The 18,781-nt window shown below is 40.9% G+C and overlaps 1 protein-coding gene across 4 annotated transcripts in view; it reads right to left on the bottom strand.

The window, feature by feature from the left end:
* The window catches only part of pcxb (pyruvate carboxylase b), a 292,624-nt gene that overhangs the window by 44,543 nt on the left and 229,300 nt on the right, over positions 1-18,781 (bottom strand). For all 4 annotated transcript variants that reach the window (XM_026161745.2, XM_080299926.1, XM_026161746.2 and 1 more), the window contains exons 13-16: positions 11,787-11,931; positions 11,131-11,220; positions 5,781-6,002; positions 533-689 (exon numbers count right to left, since the gene is read on the bottom strand). In XM_026161745.2, the coding sequence (XP_026017530.1) occupies positions 533-689; positions 5,781-6,002; positions 11,131-11,220; positions 11,787-11,931 (614 nt within the window). The remainder of the gene's footprint in view (positions 1-532; positions 690-5,780; positions 6,003-11,130; positions 11,221-11,786; positions 11,932-18,781) is intronic.

Raw genomic sequence — 18,781 nt, 5'->3', positions numbered from 1 at the left:
TTTTTGCTTAGAAATAAACACCTCCGCGTGATATTATTCAAGAACAACAATACATTTCATTTTCAATAATTTAACAAAAAGTGCATGCATGAACCTGACAGTTAACAATGTTGTTCCCATAGAAACGACAGAAAATTTCTGAAATAATGTCACAATGACAGACAAAGCAGAAGGAGCAGCAGGTGGCTTTAAGAAAATCTGATTAAATTCATGTTTTTCAACAAATCAATAAAAACAGTTTCCAACACAGCTGAAAGAAACAAAAAAAGCCAGATGGGGAAAACGATAAAGCCGCTCCAGTGTTACGAAGTGTCAGCTGAGCTGTCCAAAGCTGGATGACCGGATACTGACTGAATACTGAAAACTACACCAGTGGTTTGTAATAGTCATTAGATCTCTTTGGCAATGCAACTTAAGCTGGACATGCGTGCATGTCGGGGGCATTCATCACTGGATTAATGGACATATTTGGATTCAGAATACACATATTCATAGTAAACCTGAATAATCTGAAAATGTGCGCGTCACTCACTTAAAGACCGCGTTGTCAGGGTAGTTGGTGTAGCCCACGGCGTTGGCTCCTCTCAGCAGCATCTGAAACGGGACATTTGGGATCAAAGCCCTCAGCTCCTGCAGCCTCTTCCAGGGACACTCCGATAGGAATCGCATGGCCACGTCAAAGGTAGCACCTACAGACACGCACAGGTTACACTTTACGTCAGCTCTCATCTTTCACCCCGACTTTGATCTCAAAATCAAAAAAATTATATTTCAAACTTCTCCCATTACCCACAAACACATGCAGATTTAAAACAGTAATGGCTGCTCAGATGAAATATCCGATGATAGCTTCACATACTGTTCATTCAAACATATTCATTTTTTTTAAGTCACTTTAAAAATCTAAGAAATGTTGCAGTGGTAGACGCAAAAAGGAGAGATAGCAATCCGCTCATTTCCCTTTCTGGGGGAGTAGATTAGCGAATCTCATACCCGTTTATCATATCAGCCAGAAATATTGAAGCCTCCAGTGATATTCTGCTGATCCAACACTGTCATCATTAAATTTCATTTTCTGAACACTCATATGTTTAGACACGGAGAGAATACCAAGTATAACTGCTTGTTCCTTACTCTAAGATGTAAGGATTGCCAAGGAAAAACCCGCCTCTTCATAATTTTTAAAGAGATTTGGGATGGGGGGGGATTTTAACCAATGTCAGCATCTCTTAAACCAATAGCTTGGAGTGGAAATGACTTCAAGCAATCCTGTGATGTTAAACATACTAGTATGAATGTTTCATTGCACGTGAGATAGCAAAACATGATGCTGGGTGAGCAATTCATCTGGGACGGCAGAATGTACTCTGATAATTTGATAACGCAAATGAAGACTGACAGCTGGTCTCACACGCAGGACGTTAGGCAGGAAAATGTTGCAGCCTGCCTGTTTTGGGTTGTATTTTGGAAAGAAAGGCTTTCACTCAGAGTTGAATGTGTGCCCAAAAAAACCAAACAAAAACAAACAAAAAAAAAAGATAGAAAAAAGCCCTCTATCAAAATTCTTGTAGTACTACAGTACCCTGAATTAAAGCTGAAAGTCTGCACTTCAATCACTTCTTCATTGTCTGATTTAAAATCCACTGTGGTGGCATACAGAGGAAATAAAGTACCATTGTTTAAATACCAATAGATCCAACTATACATAAGGATGATTAATATCCATGTGAATTACTGAGTTACATAAACCAATGTCAGCATTTATCGTTTTTGCCTGCGCGCGCAATACGGCCTTGATGTAACATTGATTCAGTTTTTACGTCCTCTGAGATTCCACTTTGTTACTGTAGTTTGCTCGAGCCACCTTTGTGCAGTCAACTCTCTCCCGCTCGTACCGACAAACTGCTTACATGCCCGAAAACCTGCGAGACGCCTGATTACCCAACTGCTTGTGTAATGAACAAGATCCAAATAGCAGCGTGATGGCATAGAGCAATTAAGAATCTACTTTTTTGTGTCCCCATCTGATAAATTTCCCAAGTGTAAAATAGTTGAGGAAACCATATAGACGCATTATGTGACCCAGTTCATTTTACTGCATCTTTGCTGGTGTGGGGAGGAACGCTATATCAGGAAAGGACTTAATCCTCAAAGGGCTTTCACAGGCTTAATCTCTTCAATGATTCATTCTGCCTCTAAGCAGCTGAAACATGTGAAAGCAATATTCCCCATCTAAGACCACTGTGTTAAAAAAAACAAAAACATTCCTACATAGGGACATTAAGTAAGGGTAAGAGAATTCAATATTCACACGATCGTCTCGCTTTAGCATAGATGAGTAATATTTTTCACCTCTGATCTCTCTGTAACAAAAGTGCACTGTACAGGGACGCCTTCTTAAGGCAGGCCTGGTCGTCATTTCTCCAGTGGTTATTAAGTGATTTACGAGGAGCTGTTTAGAGGTACTTTTACAAGCGGCCGCTGTGGGATGGTGGGTGCTAGAGCCAACCTTTTAACTGCACGTAGTCCAATTTGTTTTCCACCCTAAATCGATATGAGGTGAGGAAACAAGGCTGGCAACTAGTCAGTCTGGGAACTTTGGATTTTAAAAACAGTGAGGATGAAAAGGTGCAACATATTTTATCTGAAGAGAAATCCACTCATCTTGGCACGCACTACTTTGGCCTGTGAGTGACTTGCTTCTATAAAGTCTTATGTGACCTCAGAGATCTTTTCAGTCAGGACCACTTTAGCTAAAACAGGATTGTTATTGCCATCTGTAGTCATTTGTATTTTGTTGTACTGCTGTGTCCTGGGAAGTATCCGCCCTTTCATGAACGGGTGGGTAGAGGATACCATCCTGAAAGCTTTCACCTAGCTGCCGTCTTACCGCTGCTTTCCTCTCGCACATATAAAGGATGGCATCGCCGCCCCAAATCAGAAAAAGGTTTCAATGGCAAAAGATGAGACTGACTACGAAAAAGGAGCGCTGTGGTCGAAGGTGGTTGTAAAGTCGTCGCTTAATTCTCAGTAAAATATCACTGCAGTTTAAGGTTTGTTTTGAGGTTTCACATTTTTAGAGGCATTCAAACGAAAAGCTGTGGGGAAAAAAATTAATAAATAAATAAAAAATAAAGATCCTGATGTTGGGTTTGAAACCAACACTGACCCCTCTCGAGCAAAAGCACCAAACTGAACATCTTGTGTCAAAATATTTGGTGACGGATTCTTCATTGCGCTCTAAACGCTGTGTCGTTACTGCAAAACTGGCTTAATCAACATTAATTAATATGGAGAAGATGACACTCGGTGAAGTTACAGGAAGCTTTCAGGGGAGTGTCTCTTTTTAGAATGAAATCTGCCTTTAAGTGTTTAAATAATTATGAGAAAGTACCGTGCAGTTTTCTCTGACTCATAACCATATCACGCAGGAAGCACTGAGGCCTCAAGAGGACCCACTAGCAGATTACCTTTCTCTTCCAATTCACGTGATTGCCAAAAGTTTTCTTAACAGAGAGAAATCAATCTTACGCTCCTCAGCTCATAATATCAGCTTATTGACAGAATATCAGTAGTTGTGTAAACTTTCCCAGCCCACATTCAACCTCCGACTTCAGCGATCTGCTATTACAGATCTGTGGTTTGAGGTTTCTTCCTGTTAAAAGGGAGTTTTTCCTTCCCCCTGTCGCCAAAGCACTTCCTCAAAGGGGGTCGTCTGATTGTTGGGGTTTTCTCTGTTTTGTAGGGGCTTTACCTTATAATAGAGCCAACTGTTGATGTGATTTGCTGCTGTGTGCATTTTTAACTGATTTATTCTAAATTTATGAGAATGCATTAATTTATGGAAGACATAATTACACACTCTACCTTTAAGAATCACTACATTCTAAATAAACCAATGTGTAAAATGGAAATGACATCTTTATATGATCTTACTATATTGTTTGAATTGCCACTGCTGTAGCCAGGCCTTTTTTAAATGTACATCACACTATTCAACCTATACAAAGACTTTCCGCTCTTCAGCTTGCTTTGAAACAGTCCAATGGGTCAATGTTTTAGACTTTTAAAGCCCACATTAACTGTCTGCTCAGAAAAGGATGTTCTCTTCGATGTTTGACCATAAAAATGGCCTCAAAGCATGCTGTGTCTTTTCTCTTTTCAACTGTTTGACATCGTCCTCATTTCTGGAACACGAAACGTTCTGTGCAGACGCGTCCAAGCCATTTCTAAAAAAAAGGATTTACCAGAGCTTCTGAAAGGCTTGACAACTGCCCCACGAGGCTGTGCACAACCACAGTGAGAAACCGACTGCATTATAGTGTTGGGATCATCAGAAGCAAAGCTATGTTTGCAAATGATGCTCAAAAGCATTTTTGTACGGCCTCTGCTGGAAACGTGGATGTACTTTGAGTTGCCAAATACAGAAAAATGACATTAAATAAAGAAAAAAAAAGAAGGTTGTTACGTGCCTTAACAAGAGCAGCTTCACCGTGTAATGAGACACATGCAGACAGGAGGCTTCTCTGGCACCTATCCAACAATTTGCTTCACAGTGAAAAACCAAGTTTGCTACAAGCTTCCAGAGTCTGTTTAAAGATTTGGTTTAACGCGCCGCTCAAACACAGCCAAACTGAATTTATATCCTCTTTCTTCGGTCAGTCTCATAATAACACCACAATATTCCGGGTGATGGAAGCCAGGAAGCATTTAAGCCCTTTTTATTGAAATATCTACTCAGTAATTGACTTTTGCTATAGCCTTTTTATCTGTCCAAACATGAAGTAAGTAGACAGTTGCTTAATGTGAGATCAGCTCAAAGCGCTCTCCCACAGTAATGAAATATATTGCTTTTCCCTTAACTGGTGCACCATGATCAGTTTCCAAGAGGAATTTAATCTCAGAAAGGGTTTATAACTCCAAAGAGTTTTCACCAGAGACTCTTTCATGTCTTTTTTTTCCCACCTCATTCTGTTCAACCAGCATTTAGCCAACCGGCCACTAAAACAGGACCTGAAATAGCGAAAGGCATTTGTTGTTTACTTCTTTGTTCTTCTGATCTCCTCAATCACGGTCGTTTTCTATATAATTTAGCATTAAATTGAATGTTTCAACCTCGAGAGCTTCTCTGGGCATATCCTTCCTGTGAATGTGTGTGCCCTAAGTGTTCTAACGGGTGAATGTACTCTTTGAAACCAGTTCGTAACAATTGCACTTCACACAGGACCGTTATCAAGAAGTGCTGATAATTGGTCATGTAGCCAGCTGTTCAAACATGCTGCTCGCATTTTTGCTTCAATTTCAGAGTAATTGCATATTATACAGGGACACTATTGGACTGCGCACGCTTCAAGAAGTTTCAATAACGTGTGATTTTCTCTATTCATTGAAGAGTAGGCAAAAGGTACAATCACTGTCTATTGAGGGAACTTGCTGGGGACTCCGTTTTGGAAGAACAGGTGGAAGAATTAGATTGTTTTCAGTGACACAAGTTTCACAGGTCAAACCGGAAAAAGTACGAGACGCAATGAATGACGATCACAGCAGGAGTGCGGGGAGAATAGAAAGGAGAGGCACTGATGACGAGATGCAATAAAATAGCAGGTCGAAAGGTTTTGTTTAACTAGATAGCCAGCAAACCACTACTGCCTATGGGAGATCAAACATTACAGCTCAGTTATTTTTAACTTCATTCAGCGTCATACAAAGGACATTTTTAGGGGCGAAAAGGGCAACAAAAGTGGACGAGTTTATCGTAACGTGACGACCAGGAAGCTTACCTCCCCAGTTCTCCAAGCTAAAAAGGTTGCTAAAGTTGTGGCTGACAAATGGCGAGATCTTCTTCAGGTCATGGGTCCGAACCCTGGTAGCCAGGAGAGACTGGTGAGCGTCCCTGAATGTGGTGTCCATCAGCAGGAGGCCTTTGTGGGCACGGACAGCCTTGGCAAATCCTTCAGGACCATCACGCAACAGCACGTCACGGAAACCTACAGGAGGGTCACCTGATAGTGGGGAAAGGGAAAGAGCACGTTAATGAGGAGAGCAACACTGAAGAGAAGGCAAAAGGAAAAGCTTTAATGATAATATAGCTCTATGTGATGAATATTAATCAGATGTTTGAAGATTTTTTTTATTCCACCACACAAGGTCGTGCAAATACGTCTATGAACTGAAAATGGATTGATGTAATGAAAAATGTAAAATAAAAATTATTTACACATCACAGGGTTGCACTTATAGCAGTGCAGAGCAAAGAGGGTTTCATTTGATTCAAACAGGGTAAAGACACAACGTGTAAGCACCCCTTTTTAGTCTTTGTGTATCGACTTTAAAAAACAGACAGTATGTGGCAAGTTAACAGATTTACACCCGTTTAACAAGTAAACAGTTTGCACATGTACTCTATGAACATGGAGTTTTCTCTTAAGTTGTGCCATTAGCAGGTCTGGCAGTTGTCATAACGTCTACTAATGAGGTAATGGCATCTCTCAATGCTGCGCCTATCACCCACAGCTCAGGAGATCAGCTATAAAAGAATTCACGAATATAAGCTCAGCAGCTGGCTTATTAGACACACCACCCACCAATTTGTGAAAATGGTTTGCTCTTGCTGACAGTGATTCCTACGGCTATGGTTTTATATAGAAACTAAGATGCTACCTTAAGTAAAACAGAAGTGACAGAGCTTCGTACAACATGTTGCCAGCTTAGAGTTAACTTCTAGGATGGTTCCTAGTTTGCCCGTCACGTCTCCTCCTTCTCAGTCCTTCGTTTTCTGGAATGTGCCCCTGATTTTAGGTCTCGGATCAAAAAAGCAAATTCTGCTTTTGCAAATTTGACAATGCAGTCAATATTTAGCCCTGACTTGCAGCCTGTACAGGCTGTACCGTGTCTCCCTGCCACAATATACTTGCTAAATAGCTATAAATGTTTAACAAGTATATCGTGTACCATGTTTAGTGCCTGAGGCTTGTTTGTGAGCATCTAACAGTTTGTAATTAGTATGTGTTCATAAATGAGTTTGAGGTTAATTTTGGTTTGTATACTTCTCTTGGTACCACCAATGACTTTGATGGTGACTCATCTATTAACTGAGATATTTCAGTCTTTCGGGACACAGAAATTCCAGCTAACAGATGAACTCTTAACAGGAAAACAGCATCACATCCATTAAGAGTGCTTTTTAAATCTTGCACGGTCTAATCCCAGAGGGACCCGAGATGAAGACTGTTGGACATGCTGGCAGTGTTTAAGTGTTTCTGGTTAGCTCACAAGACTATAATGTCACATACAGCATTGAAACATAACACAACTGCTAAAATCATCCACAAGGAGAGATAAAAATTGATGTGGAATCCCCCAGACAAATGCTGGCATTTCCAGTTTATTACAGCTTAGTGGTCCTCAAAACAAACATCACATAGCCCTGGCTCTACGCCGCTATAACCAACCTTCTATCCTAATCTTTTTCTCTTTGCTTTGCAATTAAACACAGCCACAACCCAAGGTATTAAAATACTGGAAGCACAATTTGGACCTATTTTTGCTGTGCTGTGTACAATCATCAATCAAAAACACTCGTTAATGAGGTACTTTCTGCCAGCTTAGATGTCCTCCAACCTTGCTTCTCTCACTCTCTCTGTAGTTGAATCCTTGCTCTTGACCTTTTATTGTTGTACCTCATCCCCGAAAACAAATGATCTGTGCTATAATTGTCTCTAAGGCCTGCACAAGTAAAATGGGCAACACACATGCACACACAGCAGCACAAATACATTTGTTCACACGCACAGCAACACATTAACGTAGAAACACAAAATGAGCTCACACTGGCAGAGTAGACGAGCTCTGTGAAGTCATGCTGCTGAAGCAGAAAACAGACGTTTGAACTGATCAAGATCTATGAATAAGGGAGCCTGGATGATTCATTGTCAAAGTTGCATTTGTCACAAAAAATGAAATCTTAGAAACTTTGTTTTTAACCACCTGTGACGTCCTCGCATCTAAAGAACAGTGAGAAAATGAGGGCGTGTGCTCTGGGACTGCAGAGCTTATAGCATGCCACAGTTTCCTAGAAAACATTTGGCTCTGGAGTAGATTTTACACACACACACACACACACACACACACACACACACACACACACACACACACACACACACACACACACACACACACACACACACACACACGAGTGCAAAAACTATTAGAGAGATACAATTCCCGGGTTGCTGTGCTTGATTTTGACCAATCTGCACACGAACATACCCAGTCATCTGCACTGAAAACACCTCACTCCTGGTTCCCGGCTTTCTTGCCTTCTCTGTTGCTCAGGCTGATGTTATTTCATACCTCGTACCCTTTATATTCTTCTCCTGCTCCACAACAGCAGCTAATATGACCTGATAAGACTGAGCTACAGTGCCCCGAGCATCACTATTACCTAATTAAAATAAAACCAGTATGCCATACCTTTGTTCCAAGTTGACATCTCTCTACAAAAAAAAAATCTGTTGTGTGTGTTTGTTTGCGTTTCGGAACATTTTAATTGACAGATCCGGTGGGACTACTAATTAGTGCTTTACTAAAGTCAGGTATGCTGTAACTGTCAAATTATTGTCTATAAATAATTCATAAACACACAGCCTGGTTAAAAACTTGACTGGAAGTAAAGTTCAGGAAAAGCATTTTCCCCCCTAAAACCAGCTGCATGGCCAGTGAATAAAGTTACTTTGCTATATACACACAACACCTAAGGTATCTTCAAATTTCACAAAGACCAATTATAATGCTCTAAAACAGAAGCAAAAGCAGCGGAAGCCATTTTTGTTTGAAGATTGGTAATAAAAACGGGTTAAAAAACAAGCAGAGGAAAACAAAAAGGGGATTTTAAGGATTTAAGTCCATGTTTCTGTTTTTTCCTGTATACTATAACACAATATTGTACAACAAACTACTTCTACACTTTATTCCAAAAATGGAAATACAGTGCACGATGGGGAGTTTGAAAATAGTCTGTCATTTTTATTAGTCATCCTTCCTAGAGCGGGCTCACAGGCATCTGGTCATTAACCTCTAGATGTCCTCCATTAAATAAATCCAGATAATAATTGGAACAAGGTGTACTTCTACAACATGGATGAACCACCAGCAATCAGCCTTCAGAAGGAACGTTTCAGACTACAAATCCTAATTAGAAAATAATGGCCTCTGAGTACTTAACAGGCTCTGTCAGAACACCCTCGCCATGTCTTTCAGGAATACTTTCCATCCCATCTTTCCTCAGTGTGGTGGGACCCAAACTGCTTACTGCTTATCTTTAAAAGTGAAATTGAGATATCCCAATGTGACTGACCTTTGCTTTTCTCTTATCAGAGAGTGTTACATAGCAATAATCCTTTAAATATCTTCCCCATTGTCCCTTCTCGCCAATATCTTGATCAATTTATCTGTGTCTCACCTGTCACCACACCCGTTTGACCATTTTCTCCATATACAGGGATTATATGCTGCCCGAGCCTTCTGTCCTCCTTTCATAACCCCTTTCTCCTTCCATAGCCCTGTCACTCCCTCCATCCCTCTCTCCTGTGTGATAATAAAGGCCTAATCCCTCTCTTCTCTCAATCCCTCTGTTGAATGAAAGAAAGGATATAAGCACATTACAAATCTCATTACTAGGCTTTAGGTATGCCTCTGTGCGTCCCTGTGCTGCATGCACCTATCTCATCAGCTGCTTACAGTAGGTATGTGCAGTGTGTGTACACAAAGGGACTCTGTCTGCAGCATTTGGTGCAGCATATGTCAGGTTTGTGTGATTTAATGCACATGTGCATGTGTGTTTGCTCTCCTGCAACAAGAGACAGGCAATGATGGCCTTCAACAGAAAATTTGCCTAAATGAAAACAGTGGAGGGCATGCATGGGGAAATGCACACTCAGACGTGCACAAACGCCGCAGATCATTCGCTCCTATTCTGCTCCATTCCGTTCCACTGTGCACGGGTTTTAGATGTCAGATTTGATTAGTTATGCCTCATTATGATTCGTAATATTCACATTATTTTGCTATAAATTCATGTTTACTAGGCATGCTGTGGTATGTGCTGAGGCAGAACGGGGTGCTGATAAACATGTCAGATTATTACGGCTGACTATTTCGTTGCTGTCAAAAGGGAACAGCTGCATAAATTCATGCGGTTTGTGCATGGAATACATTTACACCTGACAGAGAAGTGAGAAAGGAGAAAAAGCAAACCACTGCAAAATGACCCCGGAGACCAGATTAATTCGCATAAGTCCTTTGTTTCAATAACTTTAAGACATATTTAGGAGTAAAACTAAGAACACGTAACTTTAAAAATACATATTTAAACAGCCTTGTTGTTCTTCACAAAATGTACTTTAACACTGTAGTTAGCCTTGAGGGGGGAAGGGGGTGGCTTCACTCCAGAGACCCAAAGCAGCTCATCAAAGAGCCCAGCTTGGCCCTTGGCCTTTCCTTTAAGACTAACAAGGGAGTCGTGCACACAGCGGGGTGAGAAGCGGAGAACTTCTGCTTTCAGAAACAATGAGCTGCACCTCTCCCCGACTGTACTCACAGCTCAGCAGAGCACTCTGGGCTAAAACCCTTTACCTCCCCAAGTGCTAAACGGAGCCATTTAGGAAGGCCTTTCCGCCTACAGCTATCAGAGCGTTCGACAGACCATTCGTCATTCGGCGGGTGCTTTTATCCAAAGTGCCCTATGGATACACAAGTGTTTACATTTTTAGCAACGCTGCCCCAGGAGAAAGAGGAACCTGTGACACTTGCTGTGGCAGTACCTTGCTAAATGAGTCCAAATGTAATAAATTCAATGTGGGATGATGCATTTTGATATTTTTATGATAACAGTCCTGGACACTCGTCTTGTGGGTCACAACCTGTCTTTTATTTTAACTTTTTTTTTTCCTTATAACATTTTGTTGACTGAAGCTCAGGCCCAAGCTTCGTTAAGCCAAATGCTTTTACGGTTTGGGACAATGTGTTATTGATTTTTGACTGGGAGGGCGAGCTGCCATCGGAGTTTACTGAATAATTTGTGAGGGAAAACTGTGTGCAATGACTGGTGAAACTGCCTTTGGATTGACGTACCCATGGTGACGGGAGGAACGACGGGGTCTGTGGAAGAGGGCTTAGCTTTGACTGGGATGGGTGTTGTTGGTCCATTCACCATCACATGACCTGGATACGAGCATAAAAATAGAGAATACAAATCAGATTGAGCCTAGAAGACATCCAGCAAACCTGAAAAACAAGAGGGTATGGATTATAGGACTTGTGTGTCACATGTGTCCTGCTACATTTGTGTGCGAGAGGTTTTCTGCACATTAGACATCCAGGTTATCTCCCTTTTGCACAGAATTGAGCTTTGTCTTTTTAAACCCAAGGTTTGGTGAAAGCCTGAGATAAGAATATTTAACTTTACTGGTCTTATCAGTAAGTTGGACCTCCTTCGTAGAGTAGCACCTAATCTAAAGGTCTTTAGCACCTGAAATGTTATCATTTTCCCAACTCTTAGTAGCTACAGAAACAAGCAGCTCTGCTCGATATAGTTGGTTGCCAAGCTATTAATCTTTCTTAATAGCCTCGTCTTAGATAAGCTTAGCTTTGTGGAAAAGTGCTACAGTTTTGATGGGCAATAAACCTAAGCCCAACAATCAATGGTGACAGTGCTCAGTCAGTATGGATCATGTAAATTGATTTGTTTTCCACCTTTAAGTGTTACAATGTATCGTTTCTGCACTGACCAAGGTAGTGCAGGAGTTTCTGGGCTCTGTTCTGAGTGGGTTTGAGGTTGAAGAGCTCTTGGTTCTCGTCAATGAACTGGGTGTCCACTGTGGAGTGCAGGAACTGGTGGTTGGACAGAACGTTCTGGAGGAACGGGATGTTGGTCTAGAGATGGAGAGAAAAAAAAGGAGAACGTGTGTCAGTAAAAACGCTGAATTAACAAAGGCTTCGTTTTCACAAACTCACACACAGTATATGAAAGCAAGCGAGTCAAGACCACAATCATGCTGCCGCTCTGTTCTGCAATTTAATCACTTGAAGAAAAAAAAAACCAAAAGCTCCTGCTTTTTTGAAGAAAGCGTCTCGAGTAAGAGCTCAGTGTTAAACAGTTAAGGATACAAAGCATACGCGCTACCGTCACATCAGTAAACAAGTTGTAATGTCACAAAAAACTCAAAATTTTAATAACGCAGTACTTCAAACAGTCCCAGCTTCAATAGATAAGCACACGTGTGTGAGGAACAGGGAGAAAAGTCAACTGTAAAACTAATTACATTTTATTTCTATGTTGCTGGTGTTTGCCTGCCTCCAACGTATTACAGCGCCAATTAAGCTCTCTAAATTAGCCAAGAGAGGGAGCGTGAACAAGGGAGAACATACAGGAGAAATATTTAATTGTTGGAGTTGATTTCATTACTTGATTTGTTGCCTGTTTTTCCCTCCACTGTTGCAAGCCTGACTTAATGTGACTAGACTGCTTTGAATTGTTGTAGGAGCCACAGAAAGTGATGGGGGGGAGGAATAGGAGAGCGATTAGTAGAAGGAAAAGCACAAAAGAGCAGAGAGTTGGAGGGACTGAGTGAAAGTATGCGTTAATATATTCTTGAAGCAGCTTTAAATGTGTTCATCACTGTTTAATGTCCCAAAGGAAGGGCGGTGGGGTATAAACTGTGTGAAAGATAATTTCTCCAAGTCTGTCAAAAGTGTCTTTGCATGCAGCCCGATGTGGACTCTTAAGTGACATTTAAAAAGAAAACCTCATCCACACAAGTATACAGAACCAACACACGCAAACTGAACCCCAGAGGACCACCCCAGTATTCTGTGTGACGAAACTTGAGCCCATAAATGTCCGATCCACTCAGTTATCTCTGCAGTTTATAGATGAATGTCTCCGTCTCACACACACGTAGGCAAACTACCTTTAAGCATATGCCCTCATTAAACGTAACCCACATATGGACCCAATTGACCTAACAACCAACCATAATTTGGGCATTTGGATGACGGTCAAAACCAGATTGACTTCAAATGATTGCAACAGCACAATTACTCAGAAATCATGTAATTGGGAGAAGGCAGTTGGGGAATAAACACACACAGATGCATGCCCCACATGCAGTGCTGAGAGAGAGGAGGGATGTAGGGGAGAGATCAATGTGCCTGGGCATATTAAAGCTCATGCTAGTCATACTAATAAAAGGCAAAGATGGAGTTGAATGCAAGAGAAAAAGCAAAAACTAGTTTTTTTTTAATAATTCTATGAATGAGACCATTAGTTCTTTCAAAATACGAAGTGAAAATGTGGGAAAACTCCACGTTTGCCCATTGATCACATCCCTAGTGAGGGGAAAAGAGGGTTTGTTTTCCGAGGGATACGGGCACAAACACAAGATGACACTGCAGTCTTAGCCGTCTACTACTGGGAGAGGAGCTGGAGAGCAAAAGCGACAGGAGCTGTAGGATTCACATGGCTGTGCTGCACTGCCAAGCCTTGGGCTACAAGCTGTGGACCAAAACAAAAAGGGATTTTCGCCCAATGCTATCGCTGCAGTAAGACTTCAAAAACCTGTGGACCTTTTTTTCCTCTTCCATTTACAGAATCTGCCAACAATAACTGCATTAAACTAGATCATATGCTGCTGCCTCACATACCAGTCTCCAAGCAGCTTTGTGAAAGCTGGATATGGTTATGTAATACATTTTTATTGGATCAAAATCAAAGCTACAGGCCAGCCAAATGAAGACTGGCAAACCCAGTGCGTTTGATTAAAAACAAAACATATTAGCTAAAGAAGCGATGTGTTTCACGCCATTAAAGGGTTCACTTTGGGAAAGTGCAGATGGTACGTTACGATGCTACCATCAGTAGCAGCTTAGCAGAAAGGTAAAACAGGAGAAACTCACATCTAGGCAGTTTAGTAACACTTGTAACTGTGACGCAATTCCAGCAGGTTTTAGATCTCACCCTGGGTCAACACACCTGAATCACATGATTAGTTCGTTACCAAGCCTCTGGAGAACTTCAGGACATGTTGAGGAGCTAATTTAGCCATTTAAATCAGCTGTGTTGGTTCAAGGACACATCTAAAACCTGCAGGACACCGGCCCTCGAGGCCTGGAGTTGCCCACCCCTGACCTAAAACCAACTCCACACCTGCGGGGTTTGTCTAATCTTGATTTACTTTAAAGGGGCAGAAAAACATTTCCCTCAATTTCCAGTCAGTCTCACTGGCCATCTATTTGAATCTTCATTTTCTGTTACAAACATGTCATCCAATTTTGGCCAAAAAAGAAAAAATAAACCGTTTTCCCAATTATTACTTTTACTCTAAAACTAAAAATATCATCTTATGTTTAGAATCTAAACTCAGTTTATGACAAGCAGGATTTTATTAGTACACAGGAGTCGTCTTTTATTTTTTTTAAATAAAGGGCCTTGGGATATTTTTGTTTCACCTGGACAAGTTTAGAATATTTTCTCGACATCCACATCTATTATTTATACGTGTAAACAAACTTAATAGGTGGAGGGTGCAATCAAAAAGTTGAAATAAAAAAAAGAAATGTGACGAGGCAGAGACACGAGAGAAATAACACCAACGGTCGTATCTAATGAAAGACTCGGAAATAATGGAGGAGAAGATTAACGTCACTATTAATGCATGGAGGGTCGTCCTTTTCCTCTGCTGTACTAGATCAATGTGTTCATTATGAGGCTGCTCAGTATGCCTGTGGCCATCACACTCACTCACACACACAGATGCACAAGCAGTCCCTTCACTCCATTTCCCCTAATGATTTTTAATGCACACTCAAAAAAAAAAGAAAAAGGACAAAACACACAAACACTTGGGCTCTCCCTACCTACCACTTTGTCTCCTTTTCAACACGTCTTCATCTCAGTAATGTCTCACACAAACACTCAGAGGCCCCTTCCTGATTTGGATGCCCCGACACAACCGCTGAGCTCCAGCTTTCAGAGCTATGCGCACAGCATGCAAAACACGAGTGCTCACACACACTTTCCTGCAAGTGATGATAGCGGCTTGAGTTCCCAAATGCTTTGCATATTCTTTAGCGCACACACACACACACACACACACACACACACACACACACACACACACACACACACACACACACACACACACACACACACACACCTTTGAGTACAGTATTAGTTTTTAGTGAACACATGTACTGTAGAGCTGAATTCATGTTGAATTCAGGCTCCCTCCAACATGGAATACTTAAACTCTCACATACATGCCTCCTGAGGAAAAACCAAAAAAGAAATCCCTGCCTTTTTTTTGGCTACATACTAAATAACAGGCACTTTTCCCCCCGGCAAAAGATGACATCTGGCTGCGTCCTCGCCCAACTTTTACCCTTGGAGCGCTTTGTTTATCACCACAAGAGTGTCTGTTTTATTGCTACTCTGCTCACAGCCCGTCGTTATTACTCTTGTTGCAATCAGCTTTACCGGTGATTGTCAAAGCAGCATTGTGAGCTAAGTATTGACGTCGCAGCCTGTTGGCACAACTGCACACAAGTCAGCTCCATCACTACTTTGCAACACTTTTCCGTAGGCTAAACATAACGTTCAGTTATTACCAATTTAACTTAGATTTTTGGAGAAAATATGGCAATGTACCTTTCTTGCAATTATTTGCCTCATAATGAATGAGGAGAAGCCATATGTTAATCCAGATATAATTTAGACGTGACGGTAAAATGCAGTCTGGATATCTCAGGGAGGAAAATAAATCGTATCACCTGCTAGTTTATGCATTCTCGTTGTCTGCAATCTGTCTGCACCAAGATTGGATGTCATTTTTCACTAGCAGGTGAGTAGGTGGAGTGAGGGGAAAAAAATGCAGGTGTTACAGTGTTACAGTCCAGACTGCTCCTTATTTATATCCTATAAATAATTTATAACTGTAAAATAGCAGGGGGTCACACAGAAGGGATGGTGTTTACACATAGATGGAGAAAGAATCAGTGACAATAATGCAAAGGTGTTTTCACAGATCAGATCATATTCGGAGTGCAATTTGCAGCTGACATTTTTTCACCATCATGGTAAGAATCATATTTTTGGGAGTCACATGTCTACTTGTGTTATTGCCTTGTTTATATTCAAGCCTAAAGTAAACAGACAGTAATCTATTTAGACAAAGCTGTCCTGTTGCCTTATACTCCTGCAACGAACACCCGAGATAGAGCCAGCTCTTTCCCATTTCCTCACAGATTCCCTAGATGTTTTTTTTTTTTAGATGATTTTAAAAATATTTTAATCATATTAGCAAACTGAGAATTAGTTATGCTGACATCAATTTCTGGGTGAAACAAAAGAATCCAACAGGTTGCAAGAGACGTCTGCTGTATTATGCGGTCCTACGTTTGCTAAAATACCAACTGAAACAGACACCTGCAAAGTATAAAACCTGCTCTGTTAAATGTGTAAAGTGATATCATTTTATCTGTTGATTCTGGTTCCTGTCACCCTTCTAGTCTTGCACAGCCACTAACAGCTCCAACATCATTGTGAAGTTTGCGGACGACACTACAGTGGTGGGTCTTATCACCAACGGTGATGAGACGGCTTACAGGGAGGAGGTCAGCGCCCTGACCCACTGGTGTCAAGACAACCATCTCACCCTCAACGTCGCAAAGACAAAGGAGTTGATAGTGGACTTCCGGAGGTGCAGAGAAGTACACACCCCCATCACCATCAACGGCGCTGCTGTGGGGAGAGTGAGCAGCTTCCGGTTCCTTGGCGTACACCTGGCTGAGGATCTTACGTGGTCAGTACACACAAACAAAACAGTGAAGAAGGCGCAGCAGCGCCTCTTCTTTCTCAGGAGACTGAAAAGATTCGGCATGAGCCCCCGCATCCTCAGGACCTTCTATCACTGTGCCATTGAGAGCATCCTCACTGGATGCATCACCACCTGGTATGGCAACAGCACTGCCTACAACTGCAAAGCTCTCCAGCGAGTAGTGCGGTGCTCTGAACGGATAATTGGAGGTGAGCTTCCCTCCCTCCAAGACATCTACAGGAAGCGGTGCCTGAGGAAAGCGGGGAGGATCATCAAGGACTCCAGTCACCCCAGCCATAAACTGTTCAGACTGCTTCCATCAGGAAGGAGGTTCTGCAGCATCCGGTCCCGTACCAGCAGACTGAGAGACAGCTTCTTCCACCAGGCCATCAGACTGCTGAACACGTCATAGACACCTCAGCTTCACTACTGGAACTTCAACATTATGCACTCCATACTGTACAGTAATGCCACTGTTTTGCACATGTCTCAACTCTGTATATTTTTATATATTTTATTTATTGTTTACTCTATTTAATTTGTAAAATATGTGTACACACACACACACACACACACAGAAAAATATTTAGTATACACATCCAGAAATGCATATACTATTATATATTGTACATATATTTATTAGTTTCAGATGTAGCCATTCTTGTATTTTGCTTGTTTACATTATTGTATTTTGCACAACTCTGTTGCTTGTGAAGCTCGCACACAAGAATTTCACTCACATGTGCTGTACCAATGTACCTGAACATGTGATGTGACAATAAAAGTGATTTGATTTGATTTGATTTTTGGATCTCAGTGCAGCTATTTGACACTGAACAGGACCTAAACTGGGTCCTTGAGGGATGCCACATTTATTAGACCTAGAGATGAAGAATGGTTTCCTTTTCTTGGGCAGTAAAGGTTGTCTTTCAGATGCAGGAAAACCAGTGTGAAACTTGACTCTGCAAAACAGCTTTGTGCTCCAGATGTTTTTAAAATGTCAGCAAATGTAATTATACAATGACCCACCGCATCACCATCATTCAGAAACTCATATCACTGCTATGTGGATGACACTTAGTTTTATCTACTTGCTAAGGACTCCTACAAAGAGACAGTGAATCATCCAAAAACCTGGATGGGGAAAAAACTTCAACTAGAACTGAAAAATATTTTATTTCGTCCCCCTTAAGCTCCACAAATATCCTCACTTATGTTCAAATTCCATTTGAAATCTTGGTGTTTTTAATGGATAGCTCATTGATTTTTAACAATTAAATCAGTGTTATAAACAGCAGCTTTACCAACTACAATCTATTGCTAAATGAAAGCTAATTTGGTCTCTAAAGGACTTAAACATTCATCCATGCTTTTATCACATCTTGGTTGACCATTATAACACCGAAGATTCAAAATGCAGCTGCTTGACTTCTAGCTGGCACAACGACCCACTTCAGTTTTAGATAAAACCTGTGAAATGTCAAATTTAAGTACCGTATGTTTTTTTTTAAATCCCTACGTTGGCTACACATCATTGGTATCAGATATTTTAATCCGTTATTTTGTAGAGGTGGGAATCACCATATATCCCACGATACGATATTATCACGATACTTAACGCACGATACGATATTATTCTGCACATAAAGTTAAACTTTATCAATATTCATTTTATCTAATATCAAAGTCTTTCTCTCATTTCAGTCAGTTTTATTGTTGACAAACTGAACGGTTTGTATTACAGTCTAGTCCAACTTAACTGAATCCAACCATCTGGTACAATTATAGCTATTCTGAACTATGCAATTTATGAAAACTATGCAGCCCATTCAGCAACTGAAGAATTTGACAGTAAATTAAAACAAAATATAATTTTACATTAAATAAAAAAGTTTTAAACTTAATTAAAA

Source organism: Astatotilapia calliptera, chromosome 3, assembly GCF_964374335.1.
Source record: "Astatotilapia calliptera chromosome 3, fAstCal68.1, whole genome shotgun sequence".
NCBI lineage: Eukaryota > Metazoa > Chordata > Actinopteri > Cichliformes > Cichlidae > Astatotilapia > Astatotilapia calliptera.
Note: the sequence above shows the minus strand (reverse complement) of the source record. Positions and strands in the feature narration are given on the sequence as shown.